This window comes from Aphelocoma coerulescens, chromosome 7 (assembly GCF_041296385.1).
Source record: "Aphelocoma coerulescens isolate FSJ_1873_10779 chromosome 7, UR_Acoe_1.0, whole genome shotgun sequence".
Classification (NCBI taxonomy): domain Eukaryota; kingdom Metazoa; phylum Chordata; class Aves; order Passeriformes; family Corvidae; genus Aphelocoma; species Aphelocoma coerulescens.
Window position 1 is genome coordinate 38,654,187 of NC_091021.1, and position 21,778 is coordinate 38,675,964.

The window sequence follows — 21,778 nt, forward strand, 5'->3', positions numbered from 1 at the left end:
TCACTCTTACATAAAAACAATGCCAGAACACTGCATTATGCCAAGGCTGTAACCTCCCAAAAAGAACCACTCCAATATGTTTAATAATATCCTATAAATTACTGACAACATTAATTAAGCTTAATGAAGTGTATGTTTGATTTTATGTTCATTTAGTTCCTGGTTCAGCACTTCCCAGATGGTTGAGCTCCCTAAACTGCCCTGCTAGAAGTCTCTGCTCATTTAGCACGTGGTAAATGCTCACTTGAATCTGCAGCAGCCTAAAAAAAGGCTGTCCTGGTTATCTGGGCACGTTATCCTGGCCACTTCCACCTGGGGAACCTTTTAGGAGGGTTAAAGGTTTCTGTAAAATGTATTTGAATTTATTAATACAGTGAAGAAAGGGGAACAACAAGGAAGCTCCTTCAAATGTTTTGCTAATTAAGTTCAAAGCATGGGCTGGTCTGATGAACATTTTTCATGTGTACAGTCCAGCTCATTAATTTGGCTGCTTGTAGCAGACACAAATTCTTTTTTACTTGATTTAATCAGGAATGAGTGCACTGGAAAGAATGGATTTGCACTGTGCTTTAAAACAGTACAAGGTAGAAGTAACTCTTAGCTGTTACAGAACATTTTTGGTAATTATTTAAGCTAAATCACTTGAAATTATCATGAACCAGTTGCACTGAGCCACACACTGAATTACTGAGGATGACTGCAGATAACAGAAGTTGAATTAATTGCAAACAGCTGAGTTCATACCTCGTAGCCTTTGAGTGATGGGCCCACCAACACCACAGGTCTCATGGATGGCACTACATCATAGGGGGGAATATGTTCTGTCTAGAGGGAAAAAACAACCCTTCAGATCATCAACCACACAACATCCGTAGGGAAATCCTGGGAATTATGAATTAGAATGATATAAAATGGAAACAAAAGCATTACTTACCACTTTTTGCTTCTGTTTTGCTGGAAGACCAAATGAGAACTTGGTTAGAACACATCCATGCAACCAGAAATCCCTTTGCCAAAGCACTTTGATTTCTCTCTGTGCACCTCCCTCTGCTCAGCCCTGACTAAACTGGGCAACCTGTGCATTAAACTGGGCAACCTGTGCATTAAACTGGGCATTCTACAAACTGGGCATTCTGGGGCAGCTGCCACTGCTCCCAAGGCTTTTTCCCAGCCCTTAGCAACTCCTGCATGGCTAGAAATAGATGTCCTCCTCCCCTGTGCATGCAAGCATTTTGCTGTAACACATCTCAATAACTCAGCAAAGGGGGAAACCTGCATTTTTCATGTGTGAGTTTTTAAATAGAATTATTAGCAACACGAGGGTTTCCTTAAATAAATCCTGTTGTACCTGTGGCTGTAGGTGTGGCTCGAAATGTGCCAGAAACCATCTCTCCAAGGCTTGAAGAAGAATTCCCACTGGATTTCCTACAGCAGCAAAAAGAGCCCCGTTAACACCAGGTACCCCAAAATGTGGGAGGTTTTGGGGAGGAATTGCCCCAATCACAAGGTTATACAGATATAAATGACTAACTAACAAAGCTGCTCAAAAATGAACTTTTTATCATTATAATTTGGAATTTTACCATGTAAATCCAGGAGCATCTCACTGAGCTCAGTAATTTCTCTGTATATTGAGACCCACTGGCTTCCTCTGAAGTTGTGTCAAAAATTATAAAAGAAATTTGGATGCTGTTCAGCTGTTCTGAAAGCATTTCCCCAGGTTTATCTCTCAGACCTTTTTCCAGGGATTTGCAATCTCCAGGTCTGGCAGGGTGGAGACTCAGAAACCTCAGGCTGGAAGATGAGGATGGCAAAGCTGATCTTACAAAGTTTGACAAGTCTGGTTTGGGCCAAAACGGAGAGAAAAGAAAAAAAAAAAAGGACAAAAAAAGCCACAACTGTAAGAAAAGCTGGGAAAAAATCTGGGAGACTTTGAGCACCAAGTTGACTTAAGGCCACGGGGACACAAAACCCTCAGAAATTCCTGTCATTATCCCTCACTGCTCTTTCCTAAAGTCAAACACGTTTTTTGTTTCTCATCACCAACATCTCCCACGCCCGCTCTCCGCAAATCCCTATTTCCACTGGGAATCCCAAATCCAACACTGCAAATGCCCTGCAATAAACCAGCAGCGGGTGACCTTTGGAAATATTGCCGGGTGTGAGGAGGGATTTGAAATGATTTGCAAAGGTCAGGGCACTCTCACCCTCCGTGGAAGCGGCCCCTCTTCTGCTCCTGCTGGATGCGGATGTTCTCCAGGCGCAGCGGGCTCGGGATGAAGCCGATCTCGCAGCCCTCCTTCACCAGCCTCCCTATCCACCAGTCATTGTTGTATTTCTGCAACACAGGCAGCACTGGCATCACCTCTCCAGCTCCCAGATTCTCTCCCTTTGTTATCCACACTCCTGAACTCCACACTGGATAACGAACCTGATGCCATGATGATTTTTGCCTTTTCTTTTATACCCCTGTTACACCTTTTTACAACTTCTGTATTCTCAGTGCTTTTTCCCTGCATTCTTGGCCTTGTTTGTTCAGCTGGGAGACTCAACATCTCAGAAGCTTCATAGCCAGGGATCAGTGTGCCCCAGAGCCCAAGGTCCTCTCCAGAACACATTCTGTAAACCAAGATAGATCCATCCAGGGGAAGGCTCCTTGGGGAGGGGGGCTCACTTGAGCCTCTCACTGGGGAATCTTTGATAGATCTGCTAATTAGTAACACCTCTAATGTGGTACCAGATCTTTTGGGGTGTGCATGGCGGGGTGCTTTGAGGTGCATTCGACCTGGACGTGTGCACCTAAGGATCCTTAAAATAAATACCGAGGTAAAATCCCTTTTTCCCTTCTAACCGTGTCTGACTCTTGATTTTAAGACCAGGAAAAGGCATCAAATCAGGCTCACACCGATGTGTGAGACCAGAGCACTGAGGCCGTTTCCCCTCGTCCTGTCCCTTGCTGATTTAATTTCAAGGTTGATTTAATGAGCAGAACCCATTTCTTTGAGCTGAGGCCACCAAACAACCTCCCAGCAGCCACATAAAGCAGGCAAACATAAAAATAACACCTTCAGCTTCCCATCAAATATTGGCTGTCGTATTTAATGGTCTAGACAAAAGATCACCACTTTCCCTTCCTCCTTTCCAGGTATTTGTATGGATGTTATTAACAGGTTATGACAGATTAAGAAAAATTCACCTTTAGGAAGAAACTTTAATATATAACTAAAGTATAGCATTTTATCACTGACCTTTAGTAACATATATTTTTCTGCTTTATTGAAAGTCTGGTCTATCACTAATGATGGAAAGATGAAAAGCAGTATCCTGGTGGATATTGGAGTGGAAAAGGATTTGTTGTAGCTGCTGCCAGCAGAGCTTTTGAAGGAAAGTATCTGAAAAGCCTCTCCTCTGTTCTGCTTCATTAGGCAGCTCAGTGTTCAAAAGAAACATTGCTTTTCACAACTGACTTTGGAGTCATTAAGAGCAGCACGAGTGAATGGGTTTTGTTTGCCTGCCTCGAGGAAAAAGCTATCAGAGATCTCATCTTCAAGATCATCACTGCTCCTGGCTCCACATTTGCAAGCACTTCAGCTCTTGCAGGAACACAGAAACACCATGTCCCTGCTGTCAAAGGTACAGCAGTGCCTGGTGATGACTCTGAAACACAGAGCCTCAGCACTGAAAAATAAATGGGTTTTTATCAACCCATATATCTGAACATTAACCCAATCATAAACACAAACATTAACATATAATAAACTAAGGGAATGCAATCCTCACACCCTGAAAAAACTCTTTATCCTCTTTTATATATTTAGGCAAGAGGTTCCATTATTTTATCATTCCAGCTAAGTATTTATTCCTCCTGCTGTTCTGACCTTGGTTCAGACAGTGGCAGTGAGCAAAGCTTAACCTGAAATATGTTAAATTACAGAACTGCTTCCAGTCTGTGAACCAGACAAATCCTTCAGGATCCTGCATTCTGCTGTTGGAAATCAGTGAACTGAGAGGTTGTGGAGTCCCCATCCCTGGCAGTGTCTGAGGCCAGGTTGGACATTGGGGCTTGGAGCACCCTGGCATAGTGGGAGGTGTCCCTGCCCATGGCAGGGGTGGCACTGGAGGGGCTTTGAGGTCCCATCCAACCCAAACCACTCTGATTCTACAAAATCAACCCCAGTAGAACCTGAGTTCCATGGGCACTGCCTGATCCAGTTTGGCTCTAAAGGTACAGCTCGACCATGGGAATTTTTCTTCATGGACCTCTGAGTGATGCCTCTAGACATGGGATCAGAATCAGCCCCTCTGGAGAGGGATTCTGGACAAGGGCTGGAGGGACAGGACACAGGGAATGGCTTCCCAGTGCCAGAGAGGAGGGATGGATGGGAGATTGGGAAGGAATTGTTTCCTGTGAGGGGGGTGAGGCCCTGGCCCAGGGTGCCCAGAGAAGCTGTGGCTGCCCCTGGATCCCTGGCAGTGTCCACTTCCCAGGTTGGGCTTGGAGCAACCTGGGATAATGGAAGTGTCCCTGCCCATTTTAAGGTCCCTTCCATCCCAAAGCAGTCCAGGGTTATGCTGAGAGCATCTGAACACACAAATGCCAAGGATGCAGTGAGGAACACAGGATTTATCTGCATTAGGTCATTCCCTCTCCTCTGTTCCTCAGTGTGTGGGAGGAGCACGTTCCCTCCCTGTGGTTGCCATGCCCATGATTCCTTCTGCTCTGTCAGGAATTGTTGCCATTTCATCCTTTAAGCAAGCACAGAATGTATAGTTTGGAGGAGACAGATGAGACATACAAGACACGTCCTCAAAATAGCAACTCCTTGCTCACTGCCTCTGTTCCATCCTGCCTGAGGGTGCCCCGACTTTGTACCCAGCTTAGCATCATTCCCAAATCTGGAACCATTGCTCTGGTCCGAGCAGGCCCTGCCAGATCACTGAAAAACAAATCCTGCAAAGCCTTTTTGCAGCATGGGGAACCATTCCCCAAATCCTACTGAGATACAGCTCCGGGCGGGCCGAGCTGACAAACACCAGTAAGCAGATGGTTTACAGCTTAGTGGCAGTGTGATCCCGGGTTTTTAGACCTTGGAAGACAACTCATGGAATGCCAAGACATGGATTTGGGACACTTGTCTGGAAAAAAGTATAGGGCAGCATGACAAGAGCTTAGAGTGTGCAACTCAATCAGTGCCCTGACAGTAAAGGTGGCCACGTTTAAGAAAAACCAAGATTAACTGGAAAAAGGGAATTTACTGGCTCTCCCCCTCAGAGAGGGGATGTGAAGCAATTCCCTGTTCCAGCACCAGAGGAGGGGCAGAAGCAGGTGTTTTCCTCCTGAATGTGCTCTGTCTAAGGGAGATCAGTGCTCTGGAGTGATGATGAACACGTGTTCAAAGAAAGACACAGATGAGTACTGAACACCCCAAAATAAACCCAAAATGCAGAGATGAAAAAGTGCTTTTGCAAGCTGCAAGCCTCTGTACCAATCTACAGCACAACGGGGGGTTATGCAAATGTGGAGGACTCACTTCAGATAAAAAATTGCAGAAAATATGCTCAGCATGCAATAAAATGCAATTTTCTCTACCAAAGCCATACTCAGGGCTCATTTATTCCCATTTTCCCCCTTATTTTTGCATCTGTCCTCTTCAGGATTTTCTTTTCTTGCTGTATTATTCTAAGTGTTACTTCCTCCCTGGAAGGGAGCCTATCTGGTGCTTTCTGAAGATGTGCTGTGACCTGGTGTGACCTGGTGCTGCTCCACTTCCTGCTCAGTGGAATCCCTTTTCACTACACCATCTCTGATCCATCACAAACTTGCTCTGACGAAAAGAATCTCAATGCACCAGGTTGAAGGGTATTATTTCCTTCCTGTGTGACCAAATTCCAACAAGTTGGTAACACCAAGTGTTCCAAAAGGGCAGGATAACCACCCCAGGGTGCAGGAGCTCCACGAGGGCTGAAGAACCACCTCACTATGCCCTCCTGCCTCCTCTCAGCTCTTGTGGATATGGCTCAGCTGTTCAAATCAAAGCCCTTGGCCTGTAAAAAGATTCCCTTTCCCATCCCCTTTTCCTTGGTTTTACCTCTTTAATGTGGAGGAAGTCCTTGGCATCGAAGGAGATGGCAGTGCTTGGGACAGGAACATCTTCATCCAGAGCCCCACAGTAACTCACGTTGGTCTTGACAGCAAATGCTACTGGTTTGGACTACAAACAGAAAAACACATCACAAGCACTGGAAACTTTTCATCCATAAAAATTCAGCCCTAATAATTTCACCCAGGCCAGCAGAGCTCAGCTCCCTGGAGAATATGCCCATTTGGAGGAGAATATTTACACTGTTATTGCCCAGACATCTTCTCTGTGGTTTATCTGACTCAACTGCCAAACTATTTCAAAAGAGAGTGTGAGTTTTAACAGCAGGCAGAAGGTGAATGGCACGTGATGGAGTGAAAAAGAACACACCTTGGCCCTCTCAAGCTGGATGGCTGCTTGCTGCTCCCTTTCCTGGCGGATTGCTTCCCTGTCCTCTTCCAAAGAGACATCAGAGTCTGAGGGTCTGCTCGTGTACGAATCTGCTGAGCCCTGAAAGGCAATTCAGGTCACTAAGAAAACACAGGTAAGGGAACAGAAACACCCACCCCAGTCAAATTTTAAAAGTATTTTTAAAATAATTTGTTTCTTCATTTTTTGAGTGGGTTTTACAAAGACAAAAATCCTGAGAAAACCTCTCTCCTTCACTTTCTTACTGACACAGGGAAATGCAGCTCAGCTGTGGGCACTGTCCAAAAGTCTTTATAATACTCATATCCTGTTTGACAACCTCAGACTCAGGATTGTCAAGGGTTAGGTCACATCAAATATAATTAAGGAATTAAAAAGCTTGGTTTGAATCATCCCTCCCCATGAATACGCTCCATTGTGTAAGGGCTTTGTTCCCACTCACACAGAGCTTTGTTCTGGGCTTCCAGGGGGAAGAAGTGGCAAAAATTACATTATTAAAGCTGCTCAACAGGCCAACACCACAGCTCTGTATCAATACAACATGAAACCAGCACATCCAGACAGCAGCAGAGAGCATCAGCCTGTGAGGGTGGAAAGAAGGTGCTGCCACAGCTGGATTTTCTTGCCATTTTTTGGACCTTTTTCAGGATACCTGGCACCCCCCTGAAGTGTGGAGTGGCTCCTCTCTTTGTAGAGACCTGCCTGACTCCAGCATCCCACACCCCTGATCTTTATGCGTGTGTGAAGCCAGGGCTTTAACCCTGCAAAACAGGGAATGTTTATTCCTGATGAATCTGTGGCTCTGTGTGTTCCAACAGAGCCACTCTACAGCATTATATCCTTAATTTTTTTTCCCCTTCCATTGATTTATATCCTGCAGCACAGGGACACATTTGCTGCAGAAGTCAATATTCTTACTGCCCATGTAAAGTCACATATTCTTAAAGAGTGCTGTGAATACACGGCCATTGCTGTGGATCCCTGTCCATCCCTGTGGATCCACATCCATCAGAAGACTTCTGGCTAAGAACCACTGAGGAGCCTGTGCTGTCTCCTTGTTCCATACCCATAACTTGGCCTGTCACTGGGAAAGGCAGATTTCCTCCTAGGCAAGAACAGGATTTGCCAACAGGAGCTTTACCCGCAGCTGTGATTTTAAACACACCAGAAAATTCCTTCCAGGACATCCCACACCCAAGGAGAGCTGGGAAGGGCTGGGAAGAGCTGGGAAGACACATGAGTTCAGGGTCCTGAGCGGAGCAGTTGAGCATCCCCAGGCTGAACACTGGCATTAGGAGCTGGCAGCAGCTCAGCTTTTCCCAGCTGGGAAGCCACACATCCTGCTCTTCCTTCTGCTTCCTTCGGGATGTAGCAGAGACCAGGGAACTCAGATGCCACAGCACTTGGCCAGGCCCCACCACAGGCACATCTCAATGCCTGAGCGCCCTTTCCATGGGGAAATTCCTGCTGCTGTCCACCCTGCCCCTCCCCTGGCCCAGCCTGAGGCCGTTCCCTCTCCTCCTGTCCCTGTTCCCTGGGAGCAGAGCCCGACCCCCCCGGCTGCCCCCTCCTGTCAGGGACTTGTGCAGAGCCACAAGGTCCCCTCTGAGCTCCTTTGCTCCAGGCTGAGCCCCTTTCCAGCTCCCTCAGGAATTCTCCAGCCCCTTCCCAGCTCCGTTCCCTTCCCTGGACTCCTCCAGCCCCTCAGGGTCCCCCTTGTCCCAGAGCTGCCCCCAGCACTGGAGGTGCCCCAGCAGCGCCAGCACAGGGACGGGCACTGCCCTGGGGCTGTGTCACACCAGGGCTGGCACAGCCCAGGGGCCACTGGCCTCTTGCCCACCTGGGCACCCCTGGGGCACTGCTGGCTGTTTATTCATTCAGGTCTGATGTGATCCATCGTAGCTCAGTGAGGGAATTTAACAGGACCAGACCACAGTGCCCATACTGGTTTTTACTGGTGTGTGTTTGAACAGTGACTTATTTACTGCTGTCAGAACAAAACAGCCTCAACCAGAGCAGCTGATGCTGCCAGGCCACCCCCGGCTGCTCTGCCAGGCTGAGCAGTGCCTGTGTGCCAAGTGATAGGGATTGGTACAATCACATCCACATGATCCCAGCTCTCCCAAGTTGTTCCAAACAGCAAGTGGCTTATCTGGAAGATGCAGCCCCAGGACTGTGACTCACATGATGCTGAGCTGCAGCCTCACACTGAAAATAAGGCACCATTCTGCAAATAGCAGCAAGAGGGGCAGAAAAGGAGCCAAACTTGTACTGAATTTTTGGTTCTGTTTGAAATGTTTGATTGAAGATCAGAATTATTGCCAGAAATATTGTGGAATATTGACAGAATATTGTCCAACAATCCAACACAAACACTGCTGTCTGCTCAGCACCAAGTGCAGTGAGTTCTGCTCTGACAGCTCCTACTTGCTGAAACTGCAACAGGGAAGTGAGAGGAAAAGGAGGAGGAAAGCCATTTCCCATCTTTTTTTTTTGTACACTAAAATGTTCCCAAAGGAAGAATTTCTTCATGGAAAGGGTGGTCAGACACTGGAAGGGGCTGCCCAGGGAATGGTGGAGTCTCCATCCCTGGAGGTGTCCAAGGAAGGACTGGATGTGGCACTCAGTGCTCTGGGCTGGTGACAAGGTGGGGGTTTGGGCACAGCTTGGACTTGATCTTGGAGGGCTTTTCCAAACTTGGTGGTTCTGGGATTCTGTACAAAGAGCCTTTAACTTCCTTATTTTCACATTGCTTAGAGCAGCAGGCCAATCATCTGGGGATAACACCTGTGTCCACAGTTCCACACACAGTATTCAAGGACCAATTATCAATCCTACCCCTACCTCACAGCCCTCTGGGAGACAGAGGAACTTTGTCAAGTGGGGCTTCAGTGAGTTCAAGCGACACCAGATTTGGCAATTTGAAAGAAAAAGGCTTTTCTAGATAATTACATTATTCAAGGCAATGAAAGACTTGTTCTTACTTTATACTTTGGGCTCCTGTGAATTCATTTTTTGTGCAGTTTATTACTTATTTTCTCCCTCTCTCATCAATTAGTGTAATTCAGCTTTGCTAAAAATGAGGAGGTCTGAAGCAACCCCAAAAACGCCAGGGAGAAGGGTAAAGCAGAAAGAACAGCAGGTCTGTCTGCATTCTCCTCACTGACTGGTCTTACACTTGAGGCTGCTGGAAGATGTGTGCCGTGGTGGAAAGGGTGACACAATACTCCTGGTGAATGGGGATGCCCCAGCATTTCAGGGAGGAAGAGGTGACATGAATCCTTCTCCTGGACACTACAACATCCAGCCAGGTCCAGCTTTTGTGTTCACTGAAGGAATAGTCAACCTTTAGCTGTTATAGCTAAAAAATAAAGACTTACTGAGCTTGCAAATAATTTTCCCCAAGTGCCATAAATCCACAGCTCCGGACTGCTCTCCCTCCATCCATAAGCAATGCTCTCTCACACTGCTCGTGCAATTAAAGCAGCGATCCATTAGCAGCTCCAATCAGCCAGATGACAGGCAGCCTCTCCTGAAAAGATTTAAGGTGCTGCGGGGTCCATCCCAACGCGGAGAGCCTCTGGGAAAACATCCCTGCTCACCAAGAGCTCCTGCCTTCGGCATTAGGCCAGACAGCGCCTTCTTGCAGCATCCCTCTGCCCAGCCAGCCCAGCCACGGGCACTGGGATGCATCCCTGCATCCTGGATCGGGCACACAGGGAAGCAGCCGTGCCAGGGGGCGGACAGGCCCCGGGCTCTGTGCTCAGACACACACGCTGTGTTCGGCTGAGAACATGAGAGATGGCAGAGCAGGAGCGCAGGGCTCGCTCTGAACCCACAGCGCTGGCAGATCACAAAGGAGCAGAAGTGGCAGCGCTCCTCCAGGCAGCCAATTATTGGGAATGGTTTGCTGGAGTTGGAATAGTATCTGAGCTGGGGACAGCATGGACTGCTGCACGGGAAAAAAGAGCCCTCCTGTCCCATCCTCTCCTCCTGTGCTCCTCTTACTTCCTCCCCAACACCAATCCCACCTGGTGCCTCCCAGCTTCCTGGAAGGTTTTTGGATGCTCAAGGCAATCTCATCCTGCAAGACACAGGAAGCCAAATTCCCAAAGATCCCAAAGGTCCTGTCCTGATGCCGAACTCAGAGATTATCCAGCAGACCAAAGAGTTGAACCAGAGGTTGCTCCAATGCTTTTAAACTGCTCAGGAGCTCAACTAAACATTTTTCAGCAGACATGGAATCCCAGACTGGTTTGGGTTGGAAGGGACCTCAAAGCTCATCTCATTCCAGGGCAGGGACATCTTCCACTATTCCAGGGTGCTCCAAGCCCTGTCCAGCCTGGCCTTGGACACTGCCAGGGATCCAGGGACAGCCACAGCTGCTCTGGGCACCCTGTGCCAGGGCCTCTCCACCCTCCCAGGGAACAATTCCTTCCCAATCTCCCATCCATCCCTGCCCTCTGGCACTGGGAAGCCATTCCCTGGCTCCTGTCCCTCCATGCCTTGTCCCCAGTCCCTCTCCAGCTCTCCTGGAGCCCCTTTAGGCCCTGCAAGTGGCTCTGAGCTCTCCCTGTGTCCTTCCCTTCTCCAGGTGAGCACCCCCAGCTCCCCCTGCCCTTGCACTGGCAGGAAGCTTCCATCAGCCCATCCTCCCTTTCACCCAAAACAAATTCATCACAAACTGGAGTCTCAACTTGAAAAAAGCCCAAGTGTCCTCAGTCCTCTGCAAGTTCCCGGGAGAATCGAGGCCACATCCCTCCCTCACGAGTTCCCAGAGACCTGACAAAGATCCTGATGCAGCACAAGGAGAACAAACAGGCACAGGGATGGCTGCAGGGCCATATGCTGCCATATGCCACTGGTGTTCCAGAAATGATCTAAAAAACCTCACAAAACTCACAGGAGAGTTATTCCTTGGGGATGGCAGCTCACTCCAAGCCCCAGCATGAAGATCTCCCCGGTCAAAGTGCACAACAGCAGGTTTAACTCACGGGTTACTACTAGAAGTATGTCATGGAGATGAGGGTTACAGAAAATGAGTATTAACTCATTTTTACATGAAAACAAGAACCAGAAGTTGAGGATTTAAGAAAACACCATGTTTTCAATACCAGTGGCCACCACAGTTGGTGCTCATCTCATCCCAGCACTCAGGGTGGGCAGCTAAATTTAATTACTGGGCAGGTGATGTAATTAATTAAAAGGCAAATCCAAAACAGTGGGGATCTCTTCCTTTGGCGTGAAAACCTTGCTGTGCTGCAACGGAAACCGGGGCCAGGAAAATCTGCGTGTGCCCAGTAAAATACTGCAGAGTCCTATCCCAGACTGGAGGGAGCATTCCACGGGAGCTGCAGGCAGGAGCAGCAACCCTGTACAGCAGGGAAACCAAAGGAGTTATTCCCATGTGGAAAGGGGTTACACTGGCAGCACAGCCCCTATTTTGCTTTTAATATCCTTTACAATTATTAATATCCCCCTTGAATTACAAAATCCATTCCAGCTACTGCAATGTTAAATAGGGAGGTCCAGCAGCAAAGAGGTTCAGTGGGACTTTTCCACAAATTCCCATGTGAATGTGGCACTGGAAGTCCAACCAGGACAAGGTTCACTTCCCAAGCAAATGATTCTCTTGCTGAATCCCCAACACACCCAAGGCAGCTGCACAACCGCCTGGCATTGAGTTGTGATTTCAGAATCAAATGCTCAGCAATTATTTCCTTCTATATGTTTGGTAAATTTATTTAAGACAACTCATTAGGTGTCTCAGCAATTTGGAAATTACTAGGTAGTCAGAACATGTTTTTTTCTTTGGGAATACTAATTGTCAGAAAATAGGGCAATTCTTCCAACATCTCCTGATCTCTTTTTTTACCCTGGATTTCAAATCTTGCAGTCTATCTCCTTTCTCCAGCTGCCTTCAGTTCAGCACAGATTGTGTTGCCACATTTAAGAAACAGAGTTTAAAAAAAATACTAGTAATATATATCTATATTTACTGCCAAAATACTCCCATCTTTTTTGGTAATGTTCAAATGAACATGCAAGGCACAAGATTTTGCTTAGCAGGCATTGCAGGTACACATGAAGCCTGAGCTAGTGGTTAGAGAATAGATGAGCTGCTCTGAAAGAAAGGTTTCACAGGTTAAAAATTCAGCTCTTCCTACTCAAAGGAGCACCCAAAGCACTTTTCCTGCAGTCTCGGGGCAAAGGGAAAGGTGAGGATCACAGCCAGAGGGATGGCTACAGGCTCAGGTGGTTTTCACCCAACAAAGTGTTCAAAATTTGAACACACAAACCTTTCATATTCCATGTTTTTGTTCAGCCATAAAGCAGCAAAGATCTGCCTGGGAATGCTCAGATCTGTGCTTTATTCCAAATGCTCCATGAGACCTGGGATTGAATCAACACCTGAGCACCTCCAGTCTGAATTCTGCTTCAACCTCTGCAGCTGGTCCCTCTTTTTTAGGAAAGCTATTCAGCAGTCCCAGGAGAGAAAAAAGGTGTTATCTTTCCCTCATAAAAGGCACCAAACTAAAGCTGCAACGGCACAGAGACACTGCTTTATTTTTTCTAATTACTTCAGCTCTTGAAAGCATTGAATGATCTTCCCAAGGCTCTGGGGAAGCTGCTGCTGTTGGGTTTGATGAAACCTGATAATAAAAGTGCACCTGGTATCCTAAATGAGCTCTCCTGTAAGGAGGCTGCTCTGTGTCTGTCCCATATAACACGCTGGGAAGTCAAGAATGTTCCGTAAGTCTTGGGGAAAAATAAAACAACTACAAATACTGCCCCCAAACTAAACTTAATCATCCTCCCAACTACACAGGCATCTGTGGCTGCCATATGTGGTCTGCCACAGCATTCCCTCAGACATGCAGTGGGCAAGGCTTCAGCCAGGAAGTGCTGGAATAACGTGGTGTATTCCTAAATCACCCTCCCATCACCCTGCTATGCTGGCTGGGATGGAGAGCTCCTGCTGACAGGGGTGGATCACTTTTTTAAAAAAAAAATATCACACCTCCATCTAGTTACTGCAACAGGGACATTTTAACTTGGGATCTGCAAGAGGATGAGCTCCCATTTCTCCTCTTACTTAACTGTTCCAGTTTGTCTCTACTTCCCTTTTGTTTTCACGTAGCTTAGCTTGGTTTGCTCTCCCTGGGACACTCCTGTCACCAGGTGACCTTTGGAAAATCCAGGCTGACCTGTGCCAAGCTGGGCCTGCTCATATCCTGTCCTGGGACTGCTCTCAGACATCGCAGAATCCCAGAATCCCAGCGTGGTCTGGGTTGGAAGGGAGCTTAAACCTCATCCAGTGCCAGCCCTGCCATGGCAGGGACACCTCCCACTGTCCCAGGCTGCTCCAGCCCCAATGTCCAGCCTGGCCTTGGGCACTGCCAGGGATCCAGGGACAGCCACAGCTGCTCTGGGCACCCTGTGCCAGGGCCTGCCCACCCTCACAGGGAACAATTCCTTCCCAATAACCCATCTCTCCCTGCCCACTGGCAGTGGGAAGTCATTCCCCAAAGTCCCTCTCCCTCATTTTTATAATCCTCCTTACGGTACTGGAAGGCCACAGTGAGGTGTCCCCAAAGCCTTTTCTTCTCCAGGCTGAACAAAGGAAAAATTTCAGTTTATTTTCCTGGAGAAATAGTCAGCAGCACCCATTCATTGGCTAAAATGACTTTTCAACTTCCCAACAAATAAACCCTTGGGTTTCAAACACACATGGAATATTTCAGTCCCCAAAGTGGGGATGTGCAGTACAATAATCTTTGGGGTATTCTACATGTGAGGAATGAAGTGGAATTTTCCTCAGTGTTGAGAAGATCCTTCCCACCTGTCTGCTTTCACTGCATGCTCCTCCTAATTCCAACAGCTAATTTAAAGAATATACATCTTTTTTAAGGATTTTGATGATTACAGTGTCCTGATTTCCTTCTAGCGTGGTGTCACCACTTCCCACACCATCAGGCTTTACACAACCAAAATAACCCTGAATATTTATTTTACTTTTTTCAACAGAAGTGGTTGAGAACGTCACAGAATCACAGAACCAGACTGCCATCTTCAACAGAATTATAGGAAAATTACTTTGTTTAAAATGTTCATGCTGGGTAGTGAATGGGAAGGAATTGTGGCATGCTGGGAGGGCATTGTTGAAATGAATTTCACACTGCTTAATTTAAGCCAAGCAACTGATGGAGTTTGGGCTTAGGCTGGCTATGTTGTGTTATGTTATGGTTTTAATTAGCTCCTTCCTTCCAAAAGCTTCCAAACCAGGAGGTTTAGAAGCTGCTTTAAACACTGATAAATGAGGCTTACAAACAGAGTATTTTCATTTTGAGGTTTTTTTCACATTTTCTACATTTTTTTTTCTTTTTTTCCAAGGAGCTGCCATGATCTCTGATTACTTTTCTTGCAGCAAATCCTGAAATCACCCAACTTCTGAACCTACAACAAGCTCTTACGGACTGCTAGGAATATCTTAGGAGGAAAAAGCCCTAATTTTCCAAGTGCTGTGCAGGCTGTAAATAGCAACTCCTTCCCCTGAGCCCTTGCAATTGAAAAACTTGACGTGCTGAGAGCAAAATACAAGAGAAAGGACATTTTGCTGTCACCTGCTGAGGTAATATTTGAGTGACACTTTATGGGCCTTAATTGCTGTAATCAACCAGGGAGCCCAAGGACTTTCTAGGACTTTGCTGCCCACTGGGAATTCACAGGGACAGGGCTGGGAATTCAGTGGGCCCAATTACAGCAGCTCTGCCCCAAGCCTGCAGCTCTGAGAGCACTCAGAGCTCACCTACTCCCCCAAAACTGGCTGGTTTTAACATTACTACATAAAATGGGGGAAAATATCCCCCACTGACAATTTTGTTGCTTCCACATCTTTTCCTACTTGGATATTGATCCACACACTGAAAACACAGTGGTGTTTTGAGAGGGACTTGTTGTTATCAGGTATTCCCAGGTGGTTTGTGAGGACAAACAAAACACAGGACAAACAAACAACCAACAGTTATTTTGGGAAACGAGAAGCAGGAACAAATAAATACCCAAGAGTTTTAAAAAATCTGGGGATGCCACTGGCTGAAGAGTGTCTCCATGTATTTCCTATTGGGATAAATGGGAAAGCATTAAGTTATCATAGGCAGAAATGCAAACCCAGGAGGAGGGAACAGCCAGAACTCTGCTGCATCTCAACTGCAGACATAATAAATCTTTTTTTTTTTTTTAATACATAGCTTGGTGTGAACGTATTTTCCCAAATTCTTTTAACTACCTGGTGATAAGAGCCCTCAAATCCAACCCATTCTGGGATTTGATCATTGGCAGTAATTTAGAGAGTTAAACATTAAAAATTCAAAGACAAAAATTTTTCCTTTTTTAATAACTGCCTCCAGTATTATCTCAAAATGGATTCTTAATTAAATATCTTAGGAGAAACAACAGTTTAATATTCCTTCTTGCTAGCAACCAACAAGCATTCCAATCAAGAAAAAATCCTTTAGGAATCACTATCTTACTCAGAACCCTTTTGATTTGGCACAAGCAATAACTGAGAAAGACCCTGATGGTCTCATTCTGTGCAAAAAGCTCCTTCTCCATCAAAATTCTTATATGCACCAGTAAGCAGAAGCAAACAGGACAACTTTAAACACCTGGATATTGCTTTTTGCTGAAAGAAGGAAAAAGAAATGCCTTGTCAGGAGTGGAATCTGTCAAGATCTTGACAAGATTTAAAACCTTTATTTTGGTCTAAAAGCTTCGCCTTTATTTTGGGATATTGTAGCAGAAGTACATCTGCTCCAAAAGAAAATGTCAAAGGTTCTGCTGGTGCCCTATAAATCTGCACTGAAATGCAATCAAAAAAGCAGGGAATGGGGATGATGAGTGAAGTCAGAGTCAGGTCAAAGGTACAGAAAAATATCCAGCAGGAAGAAGGAAAACATTCCAAGATGAGCAGCCAGAATAAAAAAGTCACAAGTAAGGAACTCATCCCAAAGTCGGAAGGTGGTGGCTGACATTACCCCAAGTGAGTTCCCCCTGGATACGGAAGTGTCTCACTGACATTGGATGCAGAACCATTCCTTCCACTTCCAAAGAAAGAGAAGGATGAAGGGAAGGACGTAAATCAAAAACCAGGCTGAACTTCAGGAAGTTCCTAAATTCCCTTTCTGCCCTGGGCTGAACACAGCAAAGCCTCCAGTACCAAACTGCTGGTGCTGGCCAGAGAGCCCTCCCCTTGCACTGCAGCTGCCGGAGCAGAGAATTCCAACGTGACAAAGGGACACTGATCCAAGCACACCAACACCCCCCACATTCAGCCCATCACAGCAGGGATTTGGGATGAACACAGGCACAGGTTATGTGAGTGTCAGTGCATCCCCGGCACTCCTTGCAGGACACAGATCGCCAGCAGAGCTCTGTGCTCCAGAACAATTCCCTGCAAGCACCGGTGCCCTGAGCCGCCGGCAGGAAGGAAAGGCTTCTGTTAAACTCCCGTTTCTCTAGTGCATCTTAGCATTAACTGTTTGTTATTTCCTGCTTGCCGTGAGTTTCCCGTGCCAGGGGCTCTCTCCCTGGAAGCTGCAGTGTTGATGGCTCCTGTGGGATCAGGGCTGTGCTCAGCCGCAGTGGCTGCCGTGCATATCCCACTTCCCACAGCACAGACCTGCAGGATGATCCAATTCCTACAGCGCTGTCCCTGCTCCTGCTCTGGAACTCCTCCAGCGTGAGGAGGGCACAGCTCCGTGTGCTCCACTGCCAACCCAGCTCCCCCCTGTGCCCAGCATCGCTCTCCCTGTGCACAGCAGGTGGGAATGCTGCGGACACCGCAGGCAGCAGGGGGAGGAGTGCAGGGGAGGAGGAGGTGCCACACCAGCTCCAGCAGCACCTTCCATCCCGCAGGGATGATGATCCCCCGGGAGCACGGCCAGGGCTGCCACCAAGGGATGAGCCACAGCTTCTCCCGTGCCCCAGTTCTCCCTTGGGCAGAGCCAAACCTTCCTGAGAGAGGGCAAGGGAGGGGACAGTGCACCTGCTCTATCCCCAGCGTGGGCTGTACTTCCATGGATGTACAGACAGTGGGACGTATGGGCACCCACACTCACCTTCCATCCCCAAAGGAGGGTTTTTCCCCAGCTCTACCAATGGCACACAGCAGACTGGAAGTACAAAATCCCAGTCTCCCCTCTCCTTGGAGGCACAGCTCATCTACCTCCTCTCCAGGAAGACTGCCCAGAGAAGCTGTGGCTGCCCCATCTCTGGAAGTGTGCAAGGCCAGGTTTGATAGAGCTTGGAGTGGAAGGTGTCCCTGTCCACGGCAGGGGGTGGACAGAGAAAAGCTCCGAGGCCCCTTCCAACCCAGGCCATTCTATGATTCCTGCATTCCTAGTAAGTTCCTGCCCTCTGTACATCTTCTCCAACAGGGAAGTGCAGAGTGAGCACAGAGGATCACAGGCACAGCCAGGATTCGAGCTGGCTCCTGTTGACATTTGTGTCTGCATCTCTCCTGAGCTGCCGCGGTGCTGCCCTGACACAGCCCCTTTCACACCTCCATCCTGCAGCTCACCCCAAAACGTGCAAAGAGCTGTGCAAGGCACACTCCTGACATCCCCAAATTAGTTAAGGGACACGAATAAATGAGAGGAAAAACGTGCTGAGCCTGAGGGAGGAAGGGCTGCTCCTCCTCCCCATGTGCAGTGCTGCCCGTGCAGCCTGGCCAGCTCCCTTGGATTTGCCGGGAGGAAAACTGGAGAGGAGCAGGATGTGGCTCATTCCTCCCCTCTGGCAGCACCTCTCAGCCAGGCTCTGAGGCAGCAGCACCATTACAATTGCGGGCACAGGCAGAGAGGGACTTGCTCTAAGAGACAGGAGCGAAATAAAATGAACACACAACCCCCCCAGTCCCCCAGCTCTCCAGAGACTGCAGCACACACCCAGGCAGGCAGCAGCCACTTGGGGAAACCACTTTGCTGACTGCCTTCCTGAAATACTGTGATGGGAGAAAGCTGCTTAAGCTTCCAGCTGCTGGGAAGTGGCTTTTTTTCCCTTTTTTTATTTTTGCGAGTAATGCAGCAACTGCACTTGGGTGAAAAGGCAAAGGGAGGAATTATTTAACAGCTGAAAGAAACGTGCAGCAATCAGGATTTTTGGGCTGCCCTTCATTGAAATACATCAGTGTAGCTCCTCTGAAACCTACGTTTGGTTTCATCGCTCTGTTCAGTTCTGGCCCCAAATTTCAGATTTAAAGGCACATGTATTTCTGCTTTAGATTGGTTTGAAAATGTTCAGCAAAACCAGCCTGAAAAGCTGTGATGCCTTTGGAGAGATCTCTTCACTGATCAGTTCTCAGCAAAACAACACTGCAGTGTTTGTATTTATTTACATTGTTGTGGCTGTTACTCTGAAGATACAACTGGGATTTCTTTACCTGCAAGAGATCAGACCATCCAGAAGAAAGACAGACAAGCTTTATGAATAATTACATGTTGCTGAGGAATGTAAAACATTCAATTCTGCTACCAAACAGATCTCATACATCTTTTATAAATTAAATTCTTGCTTGTGAAGGAAGACACAAAATATCTGTGCAAAGCTACATCCCTTTGAAGGCATCTTCCCCCTCAGCAGGTACCACTTGCACGCAGAGAACCTGAGTAAGAAATCACACGACAGAAGCTTCCTCCTGCAGACAACACGGAGTCTATGGAAACCTGATGGGTTTGTGTGTTATATCCAACCATCAGAGGCTGCTGAGAGAAATAGTGGCTGTCCTATCTCTGGAAGTGTCCAAGGCTGGGCTGGACAGGGCTTGGAGCAACCTGGGATAGTGGAAGGTGTCCTTGCCCTTTAAGGTCCCTTCCAACCCAAACCAATCTGGGATTCTAAGAAAGCCAACAAAAAGGGAAGATTCCTGTGTGATATATTCAGAACAGACTAGTGAAGCTAAACATTTAACAAGGTTCTTAAATTTCTAACAGACAAAACATCTTCAGCATCAGCACTAAAAGGACATCCAATGGCAAGTCTAAAGGCCTAAGCCAACTTCTCAATTCCACTCAGCAAAGCAAGTTCTATGTATCCACCATCAGTGTATGAATTTTGAATGTGTAATGGGAAATATTCCAGTGTGTGACTCCTTTCCTCCCAGACTCCCACTCATGCTGTATGTTTACATTGATCTATTAAAGGGAAATATCGCTTAATGCACTCCTGAAATGAATCCACTCCAGGCAGAACACAGGAGCTACTCAGCAATGTACTCAGCAATGTACTCTACTCCTTGGGGCAGCAAGTAAAAATCAACAGACAGCTGTAATTAGCATGGAAAAATGGAGGGAGGCAAAGTACAACTCGTTTGTCTGTTTTTCCATCTGTCAATACCCCATTCATTTTCCAATAAGAGATCGATAACAAGTGCAGAGCTCCAACATTCCTGGCTTATGGTGAGCAAAAACATCTTGAGAACATTTTATCCAGAACAAGCACCACAGCGGGGATAAAGTTACTTCTCTTACTTGTCAGAAACTTTGGAAAGAAGTATACTCTGGAGTAGTTCTGCCCACTCTTCTTGTCCCAACAGACACTTCAGTGGTACACTTTAGTTCAAGTGATGTTGCTTCAAGAACATGAGCTGGCAGCTTGGCCGTGTCCCACACCGGACACACCTTCCCTGAATCCAGCTGGAGCTTTGTGGGCAGGTGAGTACAGCCACAGCCTGCAGAACCCCAGCCACAGCCTTCAGAACCCCAGCCACCTCTTTTCCTAGCATGGTATCCCTTGGATACTGATTTCTGTGGGATCTGTCACCCCTGGAGTGTGGCAGTTTGTTCCTGAGCTTTATCACACAGTTGAGGATGGAGTCCTCGGAGCCAGGAGCTGCTGTGAGGTCTCTCACAGCTGCCAGAGGCAGGGCCAGCTGCCACAGGCTTTTTTTCCTTGGTGAGATTTCCCAGTTATTGGTCATAATTGAAACATCCCTGCCCAAGTGCGATGCTGGGGCTTGTTTTGTCAGAACCTGATGAGCTCACCACTAATTGTTCTGGAACATAAAATTTTATCACGGTATCTCATGACCTATATGTCACAGATTAACTGATGATTTGTCAGAACACATCCTTTTCCCAGGCAAGAGAGAGGCATTCTTCAGGGAATATACCAACCACAGTGGGAATGGGGGTTAAAAATATTGCCGAGAAATCGTGCATGGAAAGGAGAAGTTTATAAAGCAGCAGCACAGGGGAGTAACCATTAGAAACATGATTTTATCCTCATTCTCAGAGGTTAAAGGCCGTGATAAAGCTGAAATGGTAGGCCAGAGGTAATCAGGTTGTACCTGGCTCTGTGAACAGGAAAAGGGACAGGGAGGATGCCTCGGCCACCTCACCCTAGAGCTTGTCCCATGGGGGCAGAGGGCTTGTTTCTGGCCATAATGGACATTGCTACTAAAAGCTAAATCCTCCAGCCTCCTCCACACCGAGAGCACCCAGCACAGCACCCAGAGCCATGCATTTCCCAAGGAAACAGGACACTTATGCCAATGCCATCACTGATTGTGATGCCACTCTGCCAAGGACACACAGCCCCCGGGAGGAAGCAGAAAGCTCAAATGAGCTGAGTCCATTTGCAGGGAAATGTCCCAGCACGAGGAAAAACCAAGGGAGCACTCACAGGGAAAATAGATTTGGTATAAGCAGAATTCTCTCAAAATAGAAAGGCTTGTGAAGTTTTATATGAAGCATTAGCAGCTCGTTCGAACACACACTTCACCACTCCAGTACTCAGCACGATGATAGGGAGTGTTTTTTCCTCATGATTTCTCCCCTGTTGCTGTAATAAATCAAATCCCTGCCAGGCTGCACTCCCCATGCTGGTGAAGCAGCACAACCAAACAGCTCCATTTCTGTAACTTATGGAGCCTTTGTCCTATGTGACTTTTTAGGGAAAAAAACCCAAACGAACCAAATCAGAAGAACAGCCCCTTGTCCTCCTGTCCAGCGGTTTTCTTGGTTTTCTCTGCCCTTGTGAAAATTAAAACCCTCCTGAGGAGCAGAGCAGAGCCTGTAGCCACCACTGCCCTTTCTGAGTCCTTTCCTCAAGACACTTCAAACCCCTTCTGACAAGGCTTTAGAGAGAAACAGAAAAAGCAGATTTACATCTTGTGTTGTACATTCACAAATTCAGGCACTGCTGGCTTCCTCCAGCTTTCCATGTTGGTGGAAAAGCTTGGCTGACTCTGGACATTGGAATATCCTCCA

The 21,778-nt window shown here is 47.2% G+C and overlaps 1 protein-coding gene across 7 annotated transcripts in view; it reads right to left on the reverse strand.

Annotated features, from left to right (window-relative positions):
* Nucleotides 1–21,778, reverse strand: part of CACNB4 (calcium voltage-gated channel auxiliary subunit beta 4) — a 42,206-nt gene that overhangs the window by 12,962 nt on the left and 7,466 nt on the right. For all 7 annotated transcript variants that reach the window (XR_011152064.1, XR_011152062.1, XR_011152063.1 and 4 more), the window contains exons 2-7: nt 6,471–6,590; nt 6,090–6,212; nt 2,208–2,338; nt 1,349–1,425; nt 935–954; nt 745–825 (exon numbers count right to left, since the gene is read on the reverse strand). Coding sequence is in view for 4 of the 7 variants with exons in the window: in XM_069021338.1 (XP_068877439.1) it covers nt 745–825; nt 935–954; nt 1,349–1,425; nt 2,208–2,338; nt 6,090–6,212; nt 6,471–6,590 (552 nt within the window). In the remaining 3 variants the exon portion in view is untranslated. The remainder of the gene's footprint in view (nt 1–744; nt 826–934; nt 955–1,348; nt 1,426–2,207; nt 2,339–6,089; nt 6,213–6,470; nt 6,591–21,778) is intronic.